General features: G+C 48.0%; 1 protein-coding gene across 8 annotated transcripts; it reads left to right on the top strand.

Moving 5' to 3' along the window:
- The first annotated feature begins 784 nt into the window (after nt 1–784).
- On the top strand, nt 785–24,325 carry HSD17B7 (hydroxysteroid 17-beta dehydrogenase 7). Of its 8 annotated transcripts, none has more exons than XM_042925289.1 (9): nt 785–856; nt 2,626–2,757; nt 6,720–6,812; nt 8,372–8,486; nt 12,227–12,421; nt 15,968–16,072; nt 16,786–16,842; nt 20,225–20,323; nt 22,915–24,325. In XM_042925289.1, exons 1-9 carry the CDS (start codon nt 822–824, stop codon nt 23,014–23,016), a joined length of 933 nt encoding a protein of 310 aa, XP_042781223.1. In that variant the 5' UTR covers nt 785–821; the 3' UTR covers nt 23,017–24,325. The 8 variants fall into 8 exon arrangements, with proteins under 8 accessions (XP_042781223.1, XP_042781222.1, XP_042781224.1 ...); XM_042925288.1 differs by having other exon boundaries at nt 786–856; nt 2,554–2,757; XM_042925290.1 differs by lacking the exon at nt 20,225–20,323 and having other exon boundaries at nt 786–856; nt 2,554–2,757.
- The last annotated feature ends 1,449 nt before the right edge of the window (nt 24,326–25,774 follow it).

The raw sequence follows: 25,774 nt of genomic DNA, 5'->3' as shown, positions 1-25,774 counted from the left end.
CTCTCGTATTTTTCAGGAGTACCCATCTGGGATGGCTGGGAAAAACAAAAGGGGTTGTTTATCACAGAGTTTGAGAAGCACTGAAGTAGTTTATAGTACACCACTGATAATGTCCTATGAAGTTCTTAGGTTCTCAGGTTCATAGACGTTCCAAATTTTGAAAACTGGCAACTCATCCATGATTGTATAAAAAATTTTTAAGGAAATCAATGTTCATTTTTCCAAAGAGGATTTTTTTTTTTTTTAGAGGAACAGCAGGTCTGGGACCAGAAGCTTGTCTGTAAAGTGGCACAGTGCCTGGATCTACACATCCCAAAAGGAGTAGAAAACGAAGTAGATGACAATACCCAAACTTTAACTCCTAGACCCAAATCTTTTCTCTAAAACAAGGAGTTCTGGTGCAAACATCCTGAGGCCTTCCTGCGATAGAGGCCAGGCGGGGGCACCAGGGTACAGATCCCGTGCGTGCCACGCATCCCGCGCCCCAGTGCTCTGCTGGGGGAAAGCCCGACCCAGCAAAGGGCAGGTGCAGCAGGAGCCGGGTGGGTCCCGCGGGACACCTGAGCTACGGAGGGACGACGAGCGTCCGGATTGGCTCGGGTGCGGCTCCGCCCCTCGGCCTACCTCACCCCACACGGGGCCCGGCGCCTAGAGCGCACCGCCGGCCGCGATTGGAGAAGAGCCGGTGACGCGAGGGGAGCACCGTCGGGTCCTGATTGGACAGCAGCGGCGTGGGCGTGGCCGAGGAGCGCTTCTGGTTTCCACTGCTCGCAGGCAGTGGCGGGTCCCGGCTCCGCGGCAGGGCGGCGGGGTGGGAGACCATGCGGAAAGCGGTGTTGGTCACCGGGGCGAGCAGGTGAGGCGTCCTCGGCGATCGCGGCGGCGGCAGCGGCGGGTCAGGGGTCTCAGGGAGCAGGAAGTACGGGGCGGGCCACCGCCGGCGACCGCCCCCGGGAGCGCGCGTCCCCGGCCTTGCGCGGTGGGACCTCGCACGAGCACCTGCCCCGCTGTTCCCGGGTCCCCCGCGCGCGACGTCCCGGCGTCCGGCCGCGCAGGGGGCTCGGGAGCCGGTGCCGGAATTGAACGTGACGGCGGAAAAGCAGCCTGGGGGCGTCGCGGGGGTCCTGTTGGTGTCCGGGACAGGGGCGCTCTCCACGCCGACCCCCGCCTCCTGCACCTGGTCCGTCTTGTAGTCCCGGTGTCCTGTCTGTGCAGGACGCTGCACCCCGGATATGTGTCGACACCCGTGAGCAGGAGGACGGGGTGGGGGTGGGGTGTGTCATTCCATCCAGCACAGAGCTGGACGCCTGCACACACTGTTACAAAACTAACCGTCTTCTGCAAAGTCCCGGGAGGCGCGCACAGCGCCATCACCGCCCGTTTCTAGTTATTCCAGGGTTGCCCGCGTGGACTCCGCCCCCTCTGTTTTCTCTTTGCACTAATGTGAAGAACGTGTGGAGGCGACACCCCCCCAGCCCCAGCCATTCTCCTGCCCGTTGCAGTGGGGAGGGATGAAGGCAGGGGATATGTCCAATGTCCTCTAAAATCCGTCCACTCGGGGTTACCTAGCCGCATCCCTATTAGCTAAGCCAGCGTGGCAGGTGTCTGTGAGTGGCCTGGTTTAGCGTGTCCTCTCCTCAGTGCCCTGAACAACGGATTCGGGGCTTCCCAAGCTGTCCTTGAAGTGACCCGAGTTGATTTTGTATGTTTGCTTCTTTCGCATACGTTGTGATGGATGCAATTGGATAATTATCGTAAAGACCTGCTATTCTCAAGTGAGGAGGAACAAGTGTAAATATACCTGATGCTCTGTTGGCAAAGGCCAGGCTCCGGCCGCCCCCACCCAGGCTGGTCTGAGTACTGTTCCCACCTACTGTGCAGTTTCAAATGCCTTTTCTAAGGAGTTTATCTCTCCTTGACTCGTCCTTTTCCTGGTGCCCATCTTGTATTTCCTCTTCCTACCTTCTACTTAATCGCGTTGGGTTTTTTCTCTCCTAGTGGTTACTCGATCTCGTAGTAGTTGAGAGGAACCTGCCTCCTGCCGCGGTAGTGAAAGATCCATCCAGTCCTTATCGGGAGCTGCTCTTGCCCCTGATAGTGGCCACCATACCAACGGGGCGTGGAGCCCTTGCCCTTGAGGAACCTAGACAGCAGAGTCAAACATGCACACGGGAAACAGCTCATATGATGCTCTTTTCAGCTCTTGCTGGCGATGCTCTGAATCACGTTCATGAGTGTCGTAACAAGTACAGAAGGAACCCTGCTCGCAGGTTAATCGCTGCATTGAAAGACAGCTCTCATTTGCAGTGCAGTTATTTGTGGGTGACAGCGTTTGCAGAATGAGAGAAACACACGGGACAGCGTCCTGAGAGAGGGACTGACTGTTCAGTTGGGGTAGGGGGTTCCTTTCTTTTCATAGTTTTTGAGTCTTTTCTCCCCGCCCGGGCCCCTCATCGGAGCTCACGTTGACAAGGTCGGCTCTCTGCACCGGAGGGAAAGGCCTCTGTGGCACCGCCTGAATTAACACATATTCGTGTCCGAACTGACCCCCAGCGGCGTTGGCCTCGCCCTCTGCAAGCGGCTGCTGGAGGAGGACCACGAGCTGCACCTGTGTCTGGCCTGCAGGAACAGGAGCAAAGCGGAAGCGGTCCGCGCGGCTCTGCTGGCCTCTCGCCCCCTCGCCGAGGTCAGCATCGTGCAGGTGGATGTCAGCGACCTGCAGTCGGTGTTCCGGGCTTCCCGGGAGCTCAAGCAAAGGTACGCCTCTTGCTGATGGGTTTTCTCTCACCTGATTGCGTCACACAGCGGCGAACAGAATAGGAAAAGGTAGGGAAACCTAGAAAGAAACAGGCGCGGCGCAAGCCGTAGTCGTGCCGGGGAGATCCGTATGGAGCGACTCATCGCACCGTCCTGCTCAATCGTAATCGTGATTATCTTACGGGGATGAATTTATGAGGACGCCTTGATGTGTGGTCAGTTGCGTGGACAGCAAGGTGATTCCTTTCTGAATGCGGTTTTTGTATCTTTCCTGTGTCACACCTGAATGAAGTAGGTTGGACAGGTGTTGACATTTACCAGGTGAAGAGCCTGAGACTCAGAGATAAGAGGAATGTGGCTGAGAAGGTGGTAGGACTTCCTGTCGGTTGGGTTGGTCTTAGAGCCCACGTCTCCATCCTATTTCTTCGGAGATTTTTTCCCCCACAGGTCCATAAAGATTTGTTCACATCGACACAGTAATTGGCGTATAACAGATATCTGAGAAATATTTGGTGTATGAAGGAATAGGGTCCTTGGACGTATAACTCTCTAGAAAGTGTGCACAAAATTGCATACAGGTGCACAGTGCATTTGTTTTCTGGGGAAAGAAGGCATGCTTTTTTTTTTTTTTTTTTTTTTTTTTTGTAAATTTTAAATTCTAGGAAGAATTTATGATCCAAAAAGGTCAGGAGCCCTGCAGTGGTCTGTACTGAGCCCCGGAGATATGTGGAATACTTAATTTTCAAACATTTTTGTCTTTGAGGTCCTTTTTTTTTTAACTTTTTTTTTAAACATTTTTTCATTTTTGAGGGACAAAGAGAGACAGAGCAGTAGCGGGGGAGGGGCACACAGAATCCAGGCTCTGAGCTGTCAGCACAGAGCCCAATGTGGGGCTCAAACCCACCAACTGTGAGATCATGACCTGAGCCAAAGCCAGACGCTCAGTGGGCTGAGGCACCTAGTCACCCCTGTCCTCGAGGTCCTTAAGCCACTTTGTTTCCGTGGACAGTAAAATGATGTCCAGTAAAAACGAGGAAGGTCTTCTTGGTAAAGGCATCTACTGAAGAATGCAATTCGTGTTTTGCGTGTGGGAATTGCTGGCCATTTGCCTGTCCCTGTTCCAAAGACACAAGGGACAGGGTGAAGGTGGAAGCCGGCCTTCTTCACCCGGCTCTTCTGGGTGCAGCCTCACCCTGTTGGGAAATCTCACTTCTCACTAGTCCTGAGCTCCTGGAATTTTCTGCCACATCATCCTTCTAAAAAACTGAGAATATCTACATTTCCTATCCTCTGCTCTTCCATAACTTTGACTTTCCAAGTCTGTGAAACCGCTCAATAAAGGTATTTAAAAAACCCTAGCGTCAGGACAGACGTTTCGAGCTCAAATCAGGTTTCAGGCATTGTTTTCCCCAAACCTTCTCAGCCAGCGTGTCTTTTCTGTTTTGTAGAGATTTCGTGGTGTTTCCTCACTTAGCAGAGAAGAGCCTTTGTCCTCAGTTAAGAGTAGCCCGTGCTAGTACAGTTGACTTTCGAGATTTTAAGTTGTAACGTTCATAGTATTGACTTTTCTCAGTTGCCTTCAAAGTTTCAAGATGTTTAGTTATCACAAGCTTCGTGACTTAGCATTTAGTTTGCGTTATAGTGATTTCGCAGGGATTTGAGGCCGCAGGGCAGTAAGGTGGAAGGGAGCACGAAGGTAATACGTGTCTGCCGTCAGCATTTTGTGCAGCTTTGATGTATTTATTTCATCAGCAGAACAGCTCTTGCTGAGCTGAGTGGTGTCTCCCAAAGTTAGGAAATGATAGTTGTAGCGAGAGTCACAAATTTGGGGATGTGTGCTCGTGTCCAGACATATCCATTACTATGTCAAGAATCTCCTGGGGCGCCTGGGTGGCTCAGTCGGTTGAGTGTCCAACTTCAGCTCAGGTCATGATCTCACGGTTCATGAGTTCGAGCCCCACACTGGGCTCTGCGCTGACAGTGTGGAGCCCACTTGGGATCCTGTCTCTGCCCCGACCCTGCTGCTCATATCTGTCTGTCTGTCTCTCAAAATAAATAAATAACCTTAAAAAAAAAGGATCCCCTGCACTTAATGGCCCCAAATGGTTGTCCATGATGGTAGACCCGAGGTAAATTCGAGCCAAAGAGAGCTTGGGAAGGTCCCTTCCGTTGGCTAATTCAGCACCATTCCTGATACCTGGGTTTTCTGGCCGCACGACTCTCTTCTGTAAGCTATGTGCAGAGGAAAACCAGTAAGAAATTGTAGTTCCATTTTATCCAGACTAGAGCACTTAATGTTCCGTCACTTAATCTTTGAGAGAGGTAAGTATGCCATTTTACTGAAGCCAGACCTGAATCTGGCATTCTGGTGCAATTTCCACCCTTTGCTAAACATTTCCTTTGCATTCCTAGCAAGATGTGTTCATGTTCTTAGATGGAAGTTTGCAAATTAGGTGACGGAACATCCAACAATAGATGGGCCCACATGACTGGTGCTTATGTGGATGGTCCAGTAGTATCCACATCAGCATGTTTAAAAATAATTTTTTATAACTTTTTTATTTTTGAGAGAGAGACAGACAGACAGAGGGTGAACAGGGGAGGGCCAGAGAGAGAGAGGGAGACACAGAACCCGAAGCAGGCTCCGGGCTGTCCGCACAGAGCCCGACGCGGGGCTGGAACTCCCGAACCGTGAGATCCTGACCTGAGCCCAAGTCGGATGCTCAACCGACTGAGCCACCCAGGCACCCCTTCCGCGTCAGGATTTTAAACAGTACATTTAGTAATTAGAGTCATTTGGCTGTTCATCACTTGTAGACTGATCAAGAAGTGTTTGTGTGGGATCTGAATTGGTGAGCGTGGATGTATTTTAAGGTCCCAGCTTTAGCAGCTACGGCCCGTGTTGTCTTGGGCTGCACACCAGAGGGCACGGAGACCGTGTAATGCGCAGAAGTCTAGGGGATATTCTGAATATTCTTGGTGTCTGTGAGTGTCACGAGGGCAGGCTTGCCCCTAGCTCAAGAGGAGTACGCTACATTAAGTCTCACGTGGGGTTTCAATATGAAAGTGCTCCCTCTAGTCCACATTTCACTGTTCTCTCCATGGCGGGTTCCATGACAGGTGCCTTCCCCCCATTCAGCTTCCGTAATCTCGTATTCTTGTGAGCCCCCCTCATCTTGTGATACAGAGGAGCCGGCCGCGAACAGTGACAGGTTTCCACGTGCATCTTTTGCTTCAGTAGATATCTTGGCATTCAGGTTCCAGCATTAATGGATCAGATTGGGCGATTATCAATATGATATAAATTTTACCGATCAACAGGGAAGATGTGACTCTTTTTTTTTTTAATTTTTTTTTTTAATGTTTATTTATTTTTGAGACAGAGAGAGACAGAGCATGAACGGGGGAGGGGCAGAGAGAGACACAGAATCCGAAGCAGGCTCCAGGCTCCGAGCTGTCAGCACAGAGCCCGACGCGGGGCCTCGAACTCACGGACCGTGAGATCATGACCTGAGCCGAAGTCGGACGCTTAACCGACTGAGCCACCCAGGCGCCCCTGTGACTCTTCAAAAAAAAAAAAAAAAGGCAAAATGTTTCTAAGACCAGAAGGAGAGTTGGTTTAGTAGACCGAGGGTGGCCGTGTGCAGATCCTAATTGGGAGGACGGAGGTGGGAGGAGTGTTGATCTGAGATGTAACTTCAAAACCCAGCCTAGCTCCCCAAATTCTGTTTGCAGCCACTGTCAAAAAAAAAAAAAAAAAAAGAATACTCAGATATTTCTTGTGGCTAAAGAGAAACCGTTGAGAAAGAAGTGGGTGTAATGTGTGATGTGTTGTACATTCCCTTCAACTGGCTGTGGCCGCTTTTTTTGGTTCAGAAGGTGTTTTCTGTCCCTCATAGGCTTTCTTTATTCCAGTTGCTCTCGGGATAATGAACCGTCTTATCGTGGTGTTTTCCTTGCAGGTTTCAGAGATTAGACTATGTCTATCTGAACGCTGGGATCATGCCCAACCCACAGCTGAATATCAAAGCGCTTTTCTCTGGCCTCTTTTCAAGGTAATGTTCAATTTCTAGATGAACCCAGTGGAAGGAACCCGTTCCTTTTTTTGCCTGGTTTTGCCCTCGGCAGGTTAAGTTAGGGGGCTGAGGGGCGGTGGAGAAGAGTCGAGACAGGAAGTGTTGCAGCCGCATCATGAAAGAAAAGCATCCGTCTTTTGTGGGAGAGGCTGGAAGTCCTGGATCTCGGGGTGTTCTAGGTCTCCAGGACATTCCAGACGGCTGGATGTTTCAGAAGGTGCATTTCTAGTCTGCCTGGGTGTGATTAGCAGCAAGAACATTTCAGAATCAGGCAGCATTGTCCGCGAGACTCCAGTATCCATGAGACCTGCTTTGGAAGTATCTCCCAGCTCTGTGGCAGGTGCTTTGCCCGGGGGCTGGGAAGCGCACCCAGCTAAAGGTGCCCCTGGGAGATTCTCCATACGGAGTAGCACAGTGGCTCCAGAAGTGTTTGACCGTGACCTGTAGTAAGAAATATACCTTATTTTGTGACCTCGTGTACTTATAAATAGATACTCATACTCTTTTTGCACGCTCCTTACTACGTTGCTACTTTTATTTTACTTCTCTTCCATCACACACACATACACACACACACACACACACACACACACACACACACACACACACACACACGCTGGTCTTGACCTAATAAGTTGATCTCGTGGCAAATCACCGTGTTAATGTGTTGGGTGCTTCAGGAATTCCCCGTAGAAAACTAACCTGTGTAACTTTCGCAGTTAAACATCAGTTTGTGCTGGGGTGAGACATTTTCCCCTTGGCATGGCTGTTATTTCCCCACAGAAGTTCACCTGCACCCCAGTGCGGGAAAAGGTGAAGAGACTTTTAGCAGCAGGTTTTTTGTGTCAGGTTCCTGTTGGTGGTAGGAGTTAGAGGTATGTAAATATGTCTCTGAATTGGAAGAAAGGAAGCATTTTTGTGTCTTATTATGCACTCACCGTGACACAGTCCGAGAAATCGATATTTTTATTCTTTTTAAAGAAACATTTAGAGCGCCTGGGTGGCTCAGTCGGTTAAACGTCCGACTTTGGCTCAGGTCACCGTCTCATGGTTCATGAGATCGAGCCCCGCATCGGGCTCTGTGCTGACAGCTCAGAGCCTGGAGCCTGTTTTGGATTCTGTGTCTCCCTCTCTCTCTGCCCCTCCCCAGCTCGTGCTCTGTCTCTCTGGCTCTCAAAAATAAATAAAACATTAAAAAAAAAAACCTTAAAAAAATGTTTACTTATTTTGTGAGAGACAGATTGGGGGAGGGGCAGAGAGAGAAGGAGAGAGAGCATCCCAAGCAGGCCCCGCACGCTGTCAGCACAGAGCCCGACACGGGGATGGAACTCACGAACCGTGAGATCATGACTGGGGCCGAGGTCGAGTCGGCTGCTTAACCAGCGGAGCCACCCAGGAACCCCACGTTTTTATTCCTGATGTTATAGGATCAAGGAAAATGTAGTTTTGGGGCAGGGGAGGGGCAGCAGGGAGCGTTTTTCAGGATCTTCAGTTACAGAAGCTTTTAAAAGTCATACACTTGTCTTCTCCTGTTTCAGAAAAGTGATTCATATGTTCTCCACAGCTGAAGGATTGCTGACCCAGGAAGATAAGATCACTGCCGACGGGCTCCAGGAGGTGTTTGAGACCAACGTCTTTGGCCACTTCATCCTGGTAAAAAGACTTGAGGCTCATTCGGCCCACGTTAGTGTTGTAACCTTGAAGGCTCACATGGCTGCAGCCCAGGGCTCTTTGTTCAGCTCACAAATTCCTGGCTAGCATTAAGTCGTCGAGTACTTAAATAGGATGATCGCTGTACTCTCTGAAAACATTGCTTCCCTAAAGCAGTGTATTGATACATTAATTTTTTCTTTTGACATTGGCTCTAGAGAGTGGAGGGAAAAGCGCGAAAGAGGCACACGGCGTGTGTGTGTGTGTGTGTGTGTGCGCGTGCACGCGTGCGCAGAACTGTGAGAAAGTATAGCAGTCCTGTTCTGAATGTTCTTTGACACTGGGCTTGGCATCAGACAGGATGGGCTGGTGGGCAAGCCGTTGTTAAATGGGAATTCATACCCGATCTTTTATTATCGTGACTGCGGATTCTTGGGTGTCTATACTGCGTTACAGTTCCAGGCACGTGCGTGGAGTTAAGCGGGAGGTGTGCAGTTTGCCTGGCTTGTTCAGGGCTCTTGCCTCAGGCTTGACCCCAAGGGACAGCTTTACTGTGCGTGAAGTAATGCCAGACCACGTTGCTGGTTGCCTGTAATTCCTTGGTGTTGCAGGGACTCCTTCTGATGCTGGGTTGGCCAGCGCAGAACCTGTATTTCTGACATCTTTTTATTCGCTGCCACCTGTCTCCACCTTAAGCCTACTTTCCCTTAAAATTGGACCTCTTTCAGCACCAGCCTGTATTTGCAATAAATGAAGGTGTAGCCAAACTCTGGAACAGTATGGACCCGTTCAAAGACATGTGATAAATATTTTGCACTTCTGTGGGACGGCTTCTAGCATTTTATCATAAAGAAGGACTAGCGAGGCATAATGTGTATAGTGTGGTCTCATGTATGTAAACACAGGAGAAGATGTATCCTCACAGAGTGTAGATAAATGTGTATAATATTTCTAGAATGATACAGAGGAAGCTGGGAGCACTGGTCACCTTGATGAACTCGGGTACCAGGGTATCAGCAAGGAGGGGGAGTTTCATGTTTCAGTCTATAACCTTTAGTGCTGTTTATTTAATGCGATGTGGTGTTACTTTTTCAATGGCAAAAGTTCGTTAACACGTAAAGTCAGAACGGGATTGAATTCTTGTCTGGTCTTTGTTTTTATACCTTTCCACAGATCAGTTATCTAGTATTTCCTGTATCTTTTTATAATACTCGTTCTTTGCCCTCTTCTTGAATTATTAAATTAATCGATAACAATAGAAGATAATTATTGCTATTACGACTCTGTGAGTTTTTTGATGAATCTAGTGTTTAAAAATTAGGTTGTTCAGAAGATCAAGCATTGGGGTCATCTGGGTGAGGGGAATGGCGGAGGAGAGTGGTGGCCGTGGGCAGAGTTAGCATAGGTGTCCTGGTGGCACGACCCAGCCTGTGGATCCTTTGACAGGTGGGCAAGGCAGCTGGAGTTTGGAAATTGATTTGGCTAATAAAATAATCAGGAGGCTTAGAATGCTTCCCACTCTCTTCAAATAGGTTTAAGAATCTTACCACTTTCGGGGCGCCTGGGTGGCTCAGTCGGTTGAGTGTCCGACTTGGCTCAGGTCATGATGTCACGGTCTGTGAGTTCGAGCCCCGCGTCGGGCTCTGTGCTGACAGCTCAGAGCCTGGAGCCTGCTTCGGATTCTGTGTCTCCCTCTCTCTCTCCCCCTCCCCTGCTCATGCTCCGTCTCTCTCTGTCTCAAAAATAAATAAAAACATTAAAAAATTAAAAAAAAAAAAAAAAAGAATCTTACCACTTTCTATGGAACACAAACTTGGAGTCTAGGTTCCAGGTGTCAGTGCATTTTATAAATGGATCCATCCCAAGTTTGATCCATATGCAACATGACCAAACTTTTAGGATCGTTACAAAGTATAGAGGTAATTTCCGTGAAGTTCCAAGCACAGAGTGTTACCAGTTAACTTGATTTAATCTCGGGTTTTTGAGTTTCCTTGCTTGCATTTGATTTATTTGTTCATCACAAATGTGGATGCAGCGCATCTGGAAACTTTCCTAGGTTTTTCTTTAGTAAGTTTTTTGTTTGTTTTCCAATAGTTTGATTTACAGAATTATTGCAAATATAGTACAGAGAGTTCCTGGACCCCCAGTTTCCTGTCTTATTTAACACCTTTCCTTGATGTAGTACATTTGTTGCAATCTGAGAACCAACATTATTATTAGCGGGAGTCCAAACTTCATTCAGATTTCTTCAATTTTCTAAGATCCCATCTTGGATACCACAGTACCTTTAGTAGCTGTCCCCTTAGGTTCCCCTTGGTTGTGACAGTTGTTCAGACTGCCCTTGGTTTTGATGACCTTGACAGTTTTGAGGATCACTGCTGAGGTATTTTGTAGGCAGCCCTCAGTTGGGATTTGTCCGAAGTTTTTCTCGTGGTTAGACTTGAGTCATGTGTGGGAGGAGGACCACAGAGGTTAAGTACCATTCTCGTCACATAATATCAAGGGTGTGAACTGTCAACGTGGCTTCTCAGCATTGATGTTCTCTTCCATCCCCTGGCTCAAGGTAGTGCCGGTCAGGTTTCTCATTGTCAAGTTCCTCTCTGGTTTTTCTCTCCTTTTCCATATTGTACTCTTTGGAAGAGAGTTAGTGTGTGTAGCTCACACTTAAGAGGTTGTGTTTGACCCCCTGAATGGTCGATTAGCTACCTAAATTATCTGGAAGCTTTCTGCAAGAAAGATTTGTCCGTTCCCCGTTTAATTCTTTTTTTTTTTTTTAATTTTTTTTTTTTCAACATTTATTTAGTTTTGAGAGAGAGTGAGTAGGGTCGGGGCAGAGAGAGAGAGGGAGACACAGAATTTGAAGCAGGCTCCAGGCTCTGAGCTGTCAGCACAGAGCCTGATGCGAGGCTTGAACTCATGAATCATGAGATCATGACCTGAGCTGAAGTTGGATGCTTAACCAACTGAGCCATCCAGGCGCCCCCCCCCCCCCCATTTAATTCTTTATTCAATCATTTCTTGGTTGATTTGGTCTCAAAAAAGCTAAAAAAAAATCATTTATTATATTCACGTGGGCTTGTGGATACTCATTTCCTACTTTGAGTTGTAAATACCGTATTTTGTGCAAAAAAAATGATTTGCTCAAGTTGTGTCCCTTTGGGCCATTGGGGGTGCTCTCTGTTGGACCCTGCATGTCTTTGATGTAGCCTCATTGTCATGGTTTCCCGTTTATGTTTTGAGCATGCCCGTTCTGGCACTACACGATGCTGTGGGCTCATCGGTACATTTCCTGCCCCAGTCCTAGAATCCGAGTTTTCTCTAAGGAGATCTGGTTCCTCTTGCTGGACAGTGGTATTAGAAACCAAGATTCGAGGGCTCGTTGCTATTGATGCGTCAGTAGCTTCTAGGCTGATGGAGCAGGGAGAGAATCCGTGCGTAGTAACCCGTGTATATGTTAGTATATGTTATAGTGATGTTATAGTAGATGTTATAAATATTTTTATATGTAACCATCTGTATCTTTATGAAGCTAAACATCAGTTCGTCTGATGTCTCGAACTCATCTCCACGTGGATCATTCTGGCCTCCTCTCTCGCGTGTCCGTAAGAGCCGCCCCGGCAACGACCTACCTGTTCAGTCGCAGCATACATTTATAGAAGTTTCCCGCTTGTTACCCTGTACGCCTCCGGTAGATTTTGATCCATTTTTTGTTCCTTTTTTGTTCTTTTTTAAATCTCCTTCAGATTCAGGAACTGGCACCTCTCCTCTGTCACAGTGACAGTCCTTCCCAGCTTATCTGGACATCGTCTCGCAATGCAAGGAAATCGAATTTCTGCCTCGAGGACATCCAACACAGCAGAGGCCAGGAGCCCTACAGTTCCTCCAAGTACGCGGTTGACCTGCTCAGCGTGGCTGTGAACAGGAACTTCAACTCGCGGGTGAGTCCTGTCTCCGTGACGCAGACATGGCAGGGTGGTGATTTCTGAACTACAGTTGATTTCCTGGTCACCTTGGCTTTCTGTTAACTGTTGTCACTTAGAAGATGCAGTACTGTTTCTTGAGCAGGATTGCCGTGAAGACAAGGGACGACATGAAAAGGAGTGACAGGTGGTGCGTGTAAAAGTTTTAGGGCAGAGATAATTAGCTCCTGGCCTTGGGTACACGGGCATTCGTTCGCCGTCCCGTAGCTCCTCGGCAGCTCTGGCTTCCGCAGCAGAACGGGACCCACGAATGATGCGAGTACCTACTGTGAAGCACCTGCTGCGTTTCAGGTGCTGTATCCTTACCTGTGTGTGTCATTCCATGCCTTTCCTGTCCCAGGGACAGTGCGGACAGTAGGTCTGAGTATCCCCATCTTCAGATGAGGGTTAGGTGATTGCCCCCAGCCGTCACGCACAACTCGTTGCTAATGGTAGAGCTCAGAGTTGAGCCCAGGGCCGTGTAACTGTAGGTTGGAACTTTCCCGCTAAACCATGCTGTGTCCCAGTGTCTGCCATATCAGGTACTACAGGACAGCCAGGGGTGACAAAGCCTTCTGCACAGTGGGCTTGGGTGACGCTCCAGAGCTCTGCCTTTATGAGGACGCTGGGTTTAGGGGGTGTGTCTTTGCAGAAGGCAACCCTTGTCAGTCTCACTGGCTCCTTGTGGCCTCTGTGGTCTGGAACTCACTGCTGCTCTGAATGTCTCTCTTGTTCGGGTCTAAAATCTTAACTGAAAATCTCCAGTCTTTCCCATGGCATTTTCCTTTGTTTGCTTTGACTCTGCTGTTTGAGTGTGGGACTGTGGGGAAATTTAATTCCACTAATATTTACAAAAGACCTACCGCGTGTAGGGCACTGGGCCAGGCTTAGGGTTGCAGAGAAAGGAGAGAGAAAAAGATAACCAAGGAGCTGTCTGCCCTTGCCGGACCTTCTCTGATGATACGTCAGAAATAGTCTAAGGCTTTTTTTTTTTTTTTTTTAATTTATTTTTTCCTGAGAGAGAGCACACGCAGATGAGAGGCAGAGAGAGGGAGACAGGATCTGAAGCAGGCTCCGCACCGTCAGCGCAGAGCGTGATGCAGGGCTCAAACTCGTGAACTCTGAGATCGTGACCTGAGCCGAAATCAAGAGTCAGCCAGTTAACCGACTGAGCCACCAAGGCGCCCCCATAGTCTGGGCCTTCTGTGATAGTCTAGACCTGGTTTATTCTGGAATGGACACCTTGTCAGGTGGAGCTCTCTCTTCTGTGGTCCGGGTCCTAGAACCGTGCCTCTCAGTGAAGAGTCGAAGCTGAGAACGTTCCCCTAGAACCGGATTGGAATCCTTGGACAAATTATCTCATCTCCCCGTGCCTCAGTTTCCTCATCTGAAAAACAGTGCCTGCTTCACAGATTCGTTAGGAGGGTTGAAGAGGGGCCGGGTGTGATGCAGTCGCAGCCGTGGTCTCGGAATGAGCTTGTGCGTGCACGCGTCTGCACGTGTGTGCACACGAGGGTGTGCCTGCCCACACGCACATGTCGGGTTTGCAGGTGTGTGCAGATGTGAATGTGATCGTGTAGGTGGTGTGTGCACGTGTGGAGGTGCCCCGGGTGTACAGAAGGCGTGTGGTCTATGTGTGTGCACCTGTGCTTGTACGTGTTTGTATGGCCATCATCATCAGGATTATTATTGTTATTATTATTTCTTGAGTCCGTGTGTTGGTCTAGTTGTTAGCCTCCTTCTGAGGTTTCTTGAGATGTTTAAAAAGTTGTCACAACTGCTTGTTTCTGGCAGCTCCCTTTTGAGGACAAGGTCAGAGTGGATTAGCTGCTCTTTTCATAAAATGCTCTGGGACTTTGCGTATGTTTTAATTGTCCAGTAAGCTTTGGGATTTCATCTTTTACAAGAAAGGGAGTTTTGGCTAATGCTGCTGCCTTCTAACATCTGTATGATTGGTTTTCCTTTTTTTTATATATACATTTATTTATTTTTGAGAGACAGAGACAGAGCATAAGTGGGGGAGGGGCAGAGAGAGGGGAGACACAGAATCTGAAGCAGGCTCCAGGCTCCGAGCTGTCAGCACAGAGCCCGACGCGGGGCTCGAACCCACGGACCGCGAGATCATGACCTGAGCCGAAGTCGGACGCTTAACCGACGGAGCCACCCAGGCGCCCCGGGAGAACTCCATCCTTTTAAAGGCTCGTAGCACTGGAAATGCTGGCGGGTCCGTGCCGGCTACTTGGTAGAGTTTAATCGTTCATTAATGACCCGTCACACGCGTCTCCGAACCACTCAGGTCCTCACAGCTGATTCCCTATGACGTGTGGGGGGACCGTGTTCTTGGACGAGGCTGCCTCCTTGTTTGTTTCTTTTTGTTGCTCAACGTTAGAACATCACGTGTCTCAGGGACCTTGGGTTTCAGTTCACAGGTTTCTTCGCTTAGGACTGAGTAGGCCCTGACTTCCTAGCTAGCTGCCAGAATAAGAAATCGTCCTCAGCTATCTGCGGGGGGGGGGGGGTGGCTATGTTACTTTCCTGGGGAGAATTTGGGGTCGCTGATGAGTCCAGGCTCCTAACTGTTTTCAGGGGACCTGTGGTGGACCACAGGATCCCCGGGCATTGGATTGTCTGTGGCAGGCGCCACCAGACCTCTGCAGCTCTGAATAAAGAAAGCAAAACTCTAGCTTCTGTTACCCAGGGCGCTTTCTGTCCACTGACCAGTTGGTGGTACACTGATGCGTCCTATTTTCTTTTAAAAGAAAACATAAAATTACAAGCGAGAAAAGTAGGAGTTAAAATGGTCAGCAGCTACGTGAGGTAAAATGTAGTAAAAATTGACCTGAATAAACTAGCAAGACGAATCCCAGTGCTCCAGGGATTAGTAAAGCCCGCACAGGGCCCTTCCTGGTAGCTGGGCTCTCTTCCCAGGGCAGATCTTTCTAAAATGACAGGGGCTGGCTGCGCGAGCGGTGTCTTTGTGGCGCCACACGCAACCCTCCATTCCCCTCTCACGGCACGAGCTCCCCCCTCGAGCCAGAGGTGTGCTTCTTATGTGCCTGCGGGGGGCAGACCCAGGCTTTTAGGTTTGGCTGTCTGTGACGTGTAGACCAGAAACTTCTTGAAGGCAGACACCGTACTGGAAATGTCTTCTTCATCTTCAGGACTTACTACGATCAATAAACTGGCCTTCGATTACGCCAACACGTCGCAGACTCCGGTAACCGGATCCTGCTTTTCTCTTCCAGCCTCCAGCGTGGCTGTTCTTTGCACTGGGAGTTTCTTGAGAGCAGAGACCCTGTCTTAACTAGCTTTTGCATCCTGAGTGCCTCTCCGTAGCGAGCTCTCCGCACGTGATTCTTACGCCGAAATGGCTTGCCCACCTTCGAGGGCAGCTCAGAGCACAAACCCTCCGCGCCCTGGCTTCCTGGCTCATTGGCGTCTCTCCTGTATTCAGGAGCATGTAGATGGGCTGCGTTGGTATGCACGGAATTTGAGTCTTACGACTGCTCCTGTCTCTGCTCCCAGGGTCTGTATTCCAGTGTGGTGTGCCCGGGTACCATGGTGACCAATATGACGTGTGGAATTCTCCCTCCCTTTGTGTGGACACTGCTGATGCCAATCATATGGCTGGTGAGTGACAGACACATCTGCTCCTACTTTCTCTTCGACTGGGGACCCAAAAGGTGTGTTTAAGGGTTGGGAAATGATCTAAGCAGTTGAACCAGAAGGTGGCAGGGTTTCACTTCGTCGGAGGTTCCTTAGTAAGGAACCTCTACGTCTCCCGCAGCACCACCCATCTGAATGGCCCCTTCTCTTTAAGGGAATGAGCCTTTGATCATGCATCGTAGCTCCCAAGAGTTCTAGGATGGCATAATTTGGGGAAATCTGTGTTAGGTGACGTTAAAGTGGATTTCTCTGAGCTGTCAATGCATTGAAAGTTCCCACAAGAAGGGAATGGCTGTGCATTGTGTGACCACGGAACCATGTTTTTGCTCATTTGTTTTTGTTTTGCGCTTTGGGCATGTGGCAGGACCAGAGTTTCCACAGTACACGTTAGAAAATGCTTGCTTACGGGAAAGGTTTCTCTCTCGCAGAGCTCTGGCAGAAAACGTCCTTCTGTTGTGGCAGGCAAGGGGAAAAGATGAGAAGGAAATACGCCTCCCGTGTTAAAAGTGGCTGGCTCAGAGTGATGGCGATTATGTGATATTTCTTTTCTAGACTTGTGATACTTAAGTGTTCAGTGATACGAAATGCAAGTTAACCTTTTTTCAGTATGTGAGTGAATAATGCTTCGGTGACTCCTCTAAATCACCACAAAATAACTGTCGTTTTCTTTTCCTCAGCTTCGCTTTTTTGCAAATGCTTTCACTTTGACACCGTACAATGGAACAGAAGCCCTGGTAGGTCACTAGAGTTGCAGTAGCTTGTACGGTCGCTAAGCAGATATAAATGTATTTACGTACGTATTTTAAATGTTTACTTATTTTTAAGAGAGAAGGAGTGCGAGCGGGGGAGGAGCAGAGAGAGGAGGGACAGAGGATCCGAAGCAGGTTCCATGCTGACAGCAGAGAGCCCGATGCGGGGCTGGAACTCACGCACCGTGAGATCGCGGCCTGAGCCAAAGTCGGATGTTCAACCGACTGAGCCACTCAGGTGCCCCAGAGCAGATATAAATTGCAGCTCACTGATAGTGGAAACAATCTCAATGGAAACGATAGGCTATGTAAATCATCAGCGTCCTGTTTTGGACTAAGGGGGACCATAAGGCCGAGCGCAGAGTATTAGGAGTGAAGTTTAAGTTTAGTATCCACCGTAGCCCCGGACACCATGGTTGTAGGGACAGCACGTCTGTGGAAGCAAAGTCCGCCAACAGCTAGAGAGCAGAGCAGCGGAATACTACAGGGGCAGGCAGAGCAGGATGGTCGCCGGGCCCTCGGTTCCATGGAGAAGGTCATCTTGCAGGCCAAGAGTACAGGTGACACAGTCCAACTCCCGTTTCCTTATACGAAGATTCTCTTTCCTCTGTTTAAATATTAGAGAATCGGTTTGTTGCTTTGTTAGAAAACCAGTGCGTTTCCTTAAATCACACGTGACAAGTGGATCCCATGTGGCAGACATGATTAACTATGGAAGTGCTGTCTCTGAGGGTTTGTCAACCCAGGGCCCAAGGGTGCCCTCTGCTAACGGATCCGAACTGTCACACGAGATGAAGCTTATCTGTCCTCTGTCACTGTAGTGCTTGTACTTAGCAGCCTCTTAAATCTTGGCCGAGTTGAAATTAACCAAGGAAAACATGAAAGAAATTGGTTGCCACTCTTGTTTTGGTAAACGTTGCAGAAATCAATGCATTTATTATAGGGACACAAATTGATTGTAGAAGCAAGTGCTTTTAAGCCACTTCTAATGAGTCCTTAATATATTTGCCAAAGCATTAGAGACAATGTGATTACTCATTCACATCCCAGATACTGAAAATCAGGTGTGGCGGTCAAGTATATACTGAGCGTCGGCGGTGCGAGGAACACTTAGAAGACAAAACCTCCAGGTACTAAGGCGCTTAGAGTCGTATTTGGAAAAAAAGAGAATGTCGAAAATAAAAATAGGCGAGAAAATAAGACATTCTGTCATCGGGTGGTAAGTCCTCAGACTAATCACCGGGGAATCAGTGGGAGCCGGGCTGGTTGAAGCAGACTTTGCTTCCTTGGTCTGGGCTCTGAGGGATAAGTTGGCTCTGGATAGGACAGCGTGACCCACGTCACAGTTTAAAGAAATCCGTTGTGACCCTGCTGTTTTTTCCTAAAATGTCGGTGGATGAGTCAGTATCCCCCTGACTGCCATTTAGTGATGGTTGTAGATGCTGGTGGATGTGGATGGATGGGGATTTGGGTACAGCGCACGTGCAGGAAGGATCTCAGGTGAGATTCACCTCCTTACGTGGGCTAAGCCGGAGTGGCCAGAAGCACAGTGGTTGAGGGCGTGGACTCTGGAATTCTACGGGTTCTCTTCAGATCCCACGTCTCCGGTTTCTGGCTGCGAACGCCGGGGCACATGTTTTCATTTGCTTTTATCATTATCTGCAAAACAGGAATTCCAGGCACGGACGAGAGGAAGCTTTACTATAAAGGGTTTTGTGTGTTTCAGCGTTAACGATTTCAAAGAAAACTGTCCTAATGAAAACAGTATAGTTCTGGCAGCTGCATGGACAGGTCAGTGGAGTAGAATAGGAAATTCAGGACAGGCCCCCAGCACACAGGCATCTAGTATATGACAACGATGGCCTTCCAAATTAGTGGGAGAGAGGGGTTATTCTGGAAATTGTGCCAAAAAATAGAATAGGATCTTCATACCTCACACCCAAATAAAACTCTAGATAAATTCAAAGATTTACAGACGACGGAGTTAAAATATATAATGACTAGAAGGAAATATGGGGGACGTTTCTAAATCGTCTAAGAGTGTGGGGGCATCCTTACTCCCAGGAACAGACTGAACATTTTGATTAAATAAAAGTAATCAAATTTTGTGTGACCCAAATCCTCACTGTAAATCTACTCCAAAGACTAACCACGATGCCCAAGAAAAGGTACCTGGCACTCATATCACAGTAACAGGTTAAGTTTCTTCCTGGTTAAGGAGCTTCAACAGTCCAGAGAAACAACAACCTATTGGAACAGTGGGCAAAGGGTGTGAACAGAGAGTTCTTAAACTGTCTTAATCACACGGAAAGGTGCTCGACCTTACTCATAGTAGGAGGCAGCCCCCTTAAGGCTGTAATGAGATGGTTTCTCAACTCTGATCAGCAAAGATTAGAAAGTTTGGTACTGCGCTGTCCTGCCAGGGGCGTAGAGAGAGAGCGTTCTCCCATCTAGCCAGGGGGAGGGTTGACTGACGTAGCCTGGATCAAGGACTATTGGGCAAGATCATTCAAAATAACACACGCACGTCCCCTTGACCCAGAAATTCCATCATTGGTGTTTATCTTACAGATGTTCTCAGACTTCGATCATTCACTGCAGCGTGGTTTGTACTAGCAGAGACTGGAGACAGCGTGTATGTCCATCCTTTGGAAATTGATTGTGTACATTACATCCTTGATTGATTGTGTCAATTTCCATCCATGAGATAGAACGCTGTTTCTTTAAAAAAGAATGAAAGAGCTCTCTATTTACCGAGTTGAAAATATCTCAAAGGGCTGTTGTTCAAATGAAAATGGCAAAGTATCGAATAGTATACATTTGGCTTCCATTTGAGTAAGAGAAAAGAATATACAAGCTTTTAAGCAAATACCTTTTCTTTGGAGGAATATGTAAGATACTAGCTTGCTTCCAGAGGGGAGAGCTAGGTGGCTGGAAAATTGTGAAGGTAGGGAGACTTAACTTTTTACCAGTACGTCTCCTGAATGGTGTTCAAGTTCAGGCCTGTTAAGAACGTGAAATAACGTAACAATATATCGTGTACTTACCGTGGCATGAGCTGAGGATCAACTCTGAAAAAGCCCGTCTCCATGCCGTGAACTTCAGTTTGGGATTAAGGGGAGAGATGGCTAAAACACAAGGGTTTCTTTGCTTTAAATAAATTTTCAAAGAGGACTATTAAGCAGATTGCCTACTTCCTTCTGGGTACAGTAGTGGCTCATGAAGACGTTACAGTTCGCTGATGATATTCAAGAGAAGGTTTAGAGTTTGTTTGGAGCTTGGTAAAGTGCTGATTATCAATCCCCACCAGCCTCACTCATGTCGGGCAGAAGAAGAAAAGAATCATGGACACCCTCTTCCTTCCTAGGTATGGCTTTTCCACCAAAAGCCCGAGTCTCTCAATCCCCTGACCAAATACCTGAGCGCCACCACTGGCTTTGGAAGCAATTACGTAATGACCCAGAAGGTAAATGTGTTTACACTGTGGCTCGGCTGCTGAACTGGCCCTCATGGCGTCCCGGCTTCCCTTCCCTCGTTTCCCGTTCTGGTCACTGGCATCTCACTGGCCTGTTTTCCTTTCCATCTGCTCCCTCCTGCCTCCTGCCTCCGGGCCTTTGCATGTCCTCTGCCTGAATGTTTACCTCTTCTTTCAACTGACGGACAATTTCTGCTTACGCTTGAGACCTCGGCTTGTGCCTCAGCCCTGTGTGACCCGGTAGACCAGGTCCAGTGCCTCCGTCGTAGGCTCTCTTGACATCTCATACCTCTTCTGTGTAGGATTCATTCAACGCCGGACTTCTCTGGCCAACTGTAAGCTCTGTGAGCAGGAGGATTATACCCCCTTTGCGAGCACGTTGCCTCGCGTGTGATAGGTGCTCAATAGATGTGCTGCAACGTGGGTGAAACGTGAAGCGTCTGAGTGAAGTTAACTTCCCTTTGGGTGTTCAGTTCTGCTCGCGACAGTTACTGGCTTCCGTGCATTGGTGTTTTCAGGAGGCAGGGGATGAACTGTGGGGAAAAAACCCAGAGTGCTGTTTTTTAGACTCCGTATAGTCTTTCCAGAAAGAAGTCACACATGGAGTGACATAGGAGAAAATAGGGAAATTTCTTCTGAACTTACAGAACTATTTTTGTTGTATTTTTGTCCCTGTTAGCAAGGTTTATTTCAGCCTCCCATTTCCCACTGCCTCATTTACGTGGGAGGCATTGGCATAAAATAAAATGAGATGGAGGCAGACCAGTTACCCCAGCGACGTCGCATAATCGGAGGTGGTCTTGTCTGTGTGAGGAACGTGAGGCCTGAGGGGACTGTGCTCTCGCTTCCCATGGTGTCTGTTTACTAACAATGAACCTCTGAACCTCCAGCGTTTTCCAAAATATGCTCTGTGGGATTCTGGTTCCTTGAGAAGGTTTGCAAAAAGCAGTTTGTCAGCCAAGTTTGAAAAATGCCTCGTATTTTATTCCCCCTTTTCCGAGGCCTCCACGATGCACACTGGCCCAGGACAGGCTCTGAGAAGTTGCTGCAGTTCGTGTGTGTGTGTGTGTGTGTGTGTGTGTGTGATGTCTCATCCTGCTGTTTCTGTTTCCTGACTCTATGACTTGTTTTTCCCTTCAAATTTTATGTAACACTTCATAGTATCCTGAAGAAATCCTTGGGAATTCTATTGTAAGTTAGTAAGCTTCCTTGTTTACAAATTTTTGTTTTCTTTACATTTGTTCAGTTTTGAGAGGCAGAACGTGAGCAGGGGAGGAGCAGAGAGAGAGAGGGAGACATAGAGTCCAAAGCAGGCTCCAGGCTCCGAGGTGTCAGCCTCAGTGCCCCACACGGGGCTCGAACCCACGAGCCACGAGATCATGACCTGAGCCGAAGTTGGATGCTTAACCGACTGAGCCACCCAGGCGCTCCAATAAGCTTCCTTTTAAAAAGGCCCTTAGAGGGAATGCCTTGTTTATGAACGGGGAGAAAATGTTTAATTCCATACACCAAAATATTTTACTGGCATTTCATTGAAATGCATTGGAGAAAGTGTTTTAAATGTTGATTAATTCAGAGAAGTCAGCTTTCTCCTCTGTTCAGAGGTGGGGTTGAAGGAGATCTCGAACACCTCTTCCAGTTCCATTATGGAAAAATGCTTGACAGGGTTTAAAATGAATGTAAATGTTATTTCCAAAATGTTAAGTTGTCTTTGATTTTCAGCCTCTCAGCTCTGGGAAGAAAGAGACTGTTTTTTTCCGGAGTTTAGAATCGGTGTTGACCTGAAAAGAGACACCACTTTATTTTACAGGGGGTGAAAGCTTGCTTTTACATACAGTGTGTCACTTAAAACAGAAGAGTGTGAAATAACAGCAGGTTAAACAAGATGAAAGCTTAGATTTCTTGCGCGTAAAAGCAGTTTTGGAGAGAGGTAGTGTTGGGCCGGTCTGGCACCCCCCAAATTGTCAGGTCCCCAGGGTCCTTCCGTCACCCCTCTACCGTCCATAACGTGTGACGCTCATTCTTATGGCTCAAGAGAGCAGTACAGAAGCAGGGAGAAAGGAAGGGATGCCCATGCCTGTAAAGGAGACTCCTGGGCAGTACGACATGCTTCCACTGAGACCTCGCTGGCCAAAGCGTGAATGCATGGCACCCAGCATCTTCAATGGAGCCTGGGCATGTGGGCTTTTATCTGGAGGGCAGTGCACCCAGCTGAAACTAGGGCTCCGTATGAAAGAAGGTGGACATTAGGTAGATGGCGGTTTGAGTTCAAAACAATCTTTTGATCTTTCTGTTTTGTCCTTATATGACAGTCGGTTGATGTCTTCTGTTACTGGATGCACAGGGGTTAGCGGGGAGAGAAAAACCAGACCTTTCAATCTTGCTGGGCAAGGGCAGCGTCGGGAGGTTTGGTGAGTGCTGGAGTTTGGTCTTAACACGTCCTCAGGATCTCAGAGTCGGAAACCCCGGCCCTGTTCTCTTGTTTCCGGTTCTCTAATGTATGTTGAAGGCCTTCCTTTTACACAGAGCCCATTTGTTTCATTTTTCCTCTCTGGTCATCGCTGTCTTCGCTTCTTTTCTAGATGGACCTAGATGAAGACACTGCTGAAAAATTTTACCAAAGCTTACTGGAACTGGAAAAGCACGTTAGGGCCACCATTCAAAAAAGAAATCATCAGAGCTGACCGTTATCCCCTCAGAAACACTGTGTGCCTTCTGCGCATTCTGGACTTCCGTTGAGTTGGATGATGTGCACTTTTGGGAGACCATGAACTAGAAGGGTCTCTTTTCCTTCCTTTCAGGATTCTAAGACTGTGTGTGTGTGTGTGTGTGTGTGTGTGTGTGTGTGTGTGTGTGTACACATGAGAAAAAGATGGGTAAGTAAAATATCAGTTACATAGTCTCCAGGATGGTGTCACAGCAAAATTGTGCGAGGGTCACCCAACCAAGTATGTGCTCATTGGTTCTGCCAACTGGAGCCCAAGGCCCACGGCGTGGGATGAGGTGTGGACCCGAGTAGCCGTGACATAGGCACTCGCTGGTCTTCCACTTGGCCTGCTCGAGCAGGAGAAAGTACCGATCGCCCTCTGAGCGGTAATCTGAGCTGTGTCCCTTTTCTTGTGAACGGTTTTCTTAGGTCTTGTACCCGATTTCTTCCTCCACATGCTGCTTCTAAAAATCCTGACTTCGTTAGAATCCTAACAGTCCTAATATAGATACCCATGTAGTTCATCGCAGGAACAGAAGTGTCTTTGTGTTTGCACCACTTGAATCCTGTCTTCTTTTGAAAGTGTCTTTTACTGATGTTGAGGTGGCCTGTGTTAATACCGCGACCGACCCTTAGCACCATTTGCAAATTGGTTCGTTACCGACCAACCTGTGTTCGTGATTATATTTTAACATTGGCACACTTGCAGCAAAACGTGATTTACTCACGTTGTTTCAAATTTTCCAATTGAATAATTGCCGGTGAGCTATCTGCTGGTGTCAGCAGCAGCTGGAAGTGGTTAGGACTCAAGTTTGCGTGATGTGAAGACAAAATGCTATGAGATGCCTAGATGGTTTTGCCCCGAATACAACCAGCACCCTACCGGGATTGTAATAAAGCGAGCAAAAGTTTGAATGACTTAATAAAAGCAAAACAGGTTCTAGAAATGTCATTTCTATACATTCTCAGTACGGATTTTGGTTATGGTTTCTCTAATTTTGTTGCTAGAGATGCCGTTGATGCCGTTAAACATTCTGTGCGTGAAGAGAAGGACCGAATGGTTCTGCCCGCCCCCCGGTGTCTTTGGGGCTGGACAGTGGAGGGCAGGCTGGGTTGAACTCTCGCAGCCACTCATACTGCAAGTTTGCAGGAAGCACTTCATTGTGGATCTCGGGCTCCACATCAGGGAAGTGGAGTAGTTAGCCTCCTGCTTCCTGTGGTCACGGGTGTGGAGGGACATTCAATGCAATAACACATGGGAATGAATAAAGAGCATTTCTTGAGAATGGTGACAGTATGTTTTTTTTTAATGTTTATTTTGAGAGAGAGAGAGACGGAGAAAGAATGTGAGCGGAGGAGAAGGGGAGAGGGGAGAGAGAATCCCGGGCAGCCTCCACGTGGGGCTCGAACTCACAAACTGTGAGGTCATGACCTGAGCCAGAATCAGGAGTCAGATGCTCAACCGACCGAGCCCCCCGGGCGCCCCAGCCATACAGTTTTTATCAGAGATCAACAGGCCGGAACATCCTGGTTCAAATGGTGCCACGTACGGTGATGACTGTCCGTGTCCCATCTGACTGAGAATTGGTTGGCAGCATCCAGACCAGCAGGATGGTACCAGGGGAAGAGTGTGGATTCTGGGGCTGGGCGGACACTGGATCAAATTTGGGTTCAGTCATTAACTAACTTAACGACTTAGGGCAAATCTCTTCCATTTATACCTGGATTTAACTACAAAATTTAATATTTAATTTAATATTAGCAATTTAATATTGCTACCAGTGCGACCTCCAAGGATTGTGAGACTATATCCTAGTAGATGCACAGTCAGCACAAACTATTATTCATTTCTGTTCTACAGGAAGTGCCCCAGAGGAGACTTGAAACATGAACTAAATCCCGGTATCCTGCCATTTATGAGGCATCAGTGGGTTGGGGCTCTGCATATTTTCTGAGCCATTTTATCAGGTTTCTTTGAAATAGAGAACAAATCACAGCTCTCCCGGCCCCCACCAAGTACATACCCCAAGTGGCATACCTCAACAATTGGTTCTTGTCATTAAATCGTCTCAGATTTCACTGCCTCTGTATCTGAACGTGGCTACTAGATTGAAGAAGATTCGACTCCTGGGAAGTTGAGCTCCAGGAGATGCCTGAGCTTCCTCTTCTAAATGGCTGATCAGATTTCTGTGGACTGGTGCATTTATTCCGATTTCCACGATGGGTTCAATATGAGTAGTTCATTCATGGTGCAGGTATGTTTGGGGCGCTGGCTCTGCCCCAGGCCCTGTTAGGTTTTGAGGATGTAAAGTGAGCATGTGGGCGATAGAATGGGGATTCCCAAACGCATTTAATAGGTGTTCCCAACGGAAGGAATTGAGAAACGGGAAAAAGGCAATATTTGAAGAGAGAAGAGCTGAGCATTCGTCAGAATTGATGGCAGCCGTGATCACAGGAGACTGGGGGGAAATGACAAGTCTCAAACCCAAACAAACTTAGACCCAGTAAACTGGAGAGACCCCGAGAAGCTGGCTTGCCAATCAGAGAAAAGAGATTACCAATGAGAGTTCATGAGATTGACAGCAGATTTCTTCCAGGGTTATGTTCGAGAAGACAGGAAAATAGTAAGCACTGAGTGACATTAGACCCATCTGAACTGTAACTCAGGAGTGAGGCTGAAATAAAATTTTAAGACAAAAGTTGCAAGTTGATCTCTAACCCTTCACGAAAGCCTT

This window comes from Panthera leo, chromosome F3 (assembly GCF_018350215.1).
Source record: "Panthera leo isolate Ple1 chromosome F3, P.leo_Ple1_pat1.1, whole genome shotgun sequence".
Lineage (NCBI taxonomy): Eukaryota > Metazoa > Chordata > Mammalia > Carnivora > Felidae > Panthera > Panthera leo.
The sequence above is the reverse complement of the archived record's forward strand: the minus strand, read 5'-3'. Positions and strand labels throughout refer to the sequence as shown.

Bases quoted from the DNA above. Each gene is read 5' to 3' on its own strand.
- HSD17B7 (XM_042925288.1), top strand. From the start codon at position 822: ATGCGGAAAGCGGTGTTGGTCACCGGGGCGAGCAG. The intron at 857-2,553 runs GTGAGGCGTCCT...ACTGACCCCCAG, and splicing joins TTGGTCACCGGGGCGAGCAG to CGGCGTTGGCCTCGCCCTCT. The intron at 20,324-22,914 runs GTAAATGTGTTT...CTTCTTTTCTAG, and splicing joins ATTACGTAATGACCCAGAAG to ATGGACCTAGATGAAGACAC.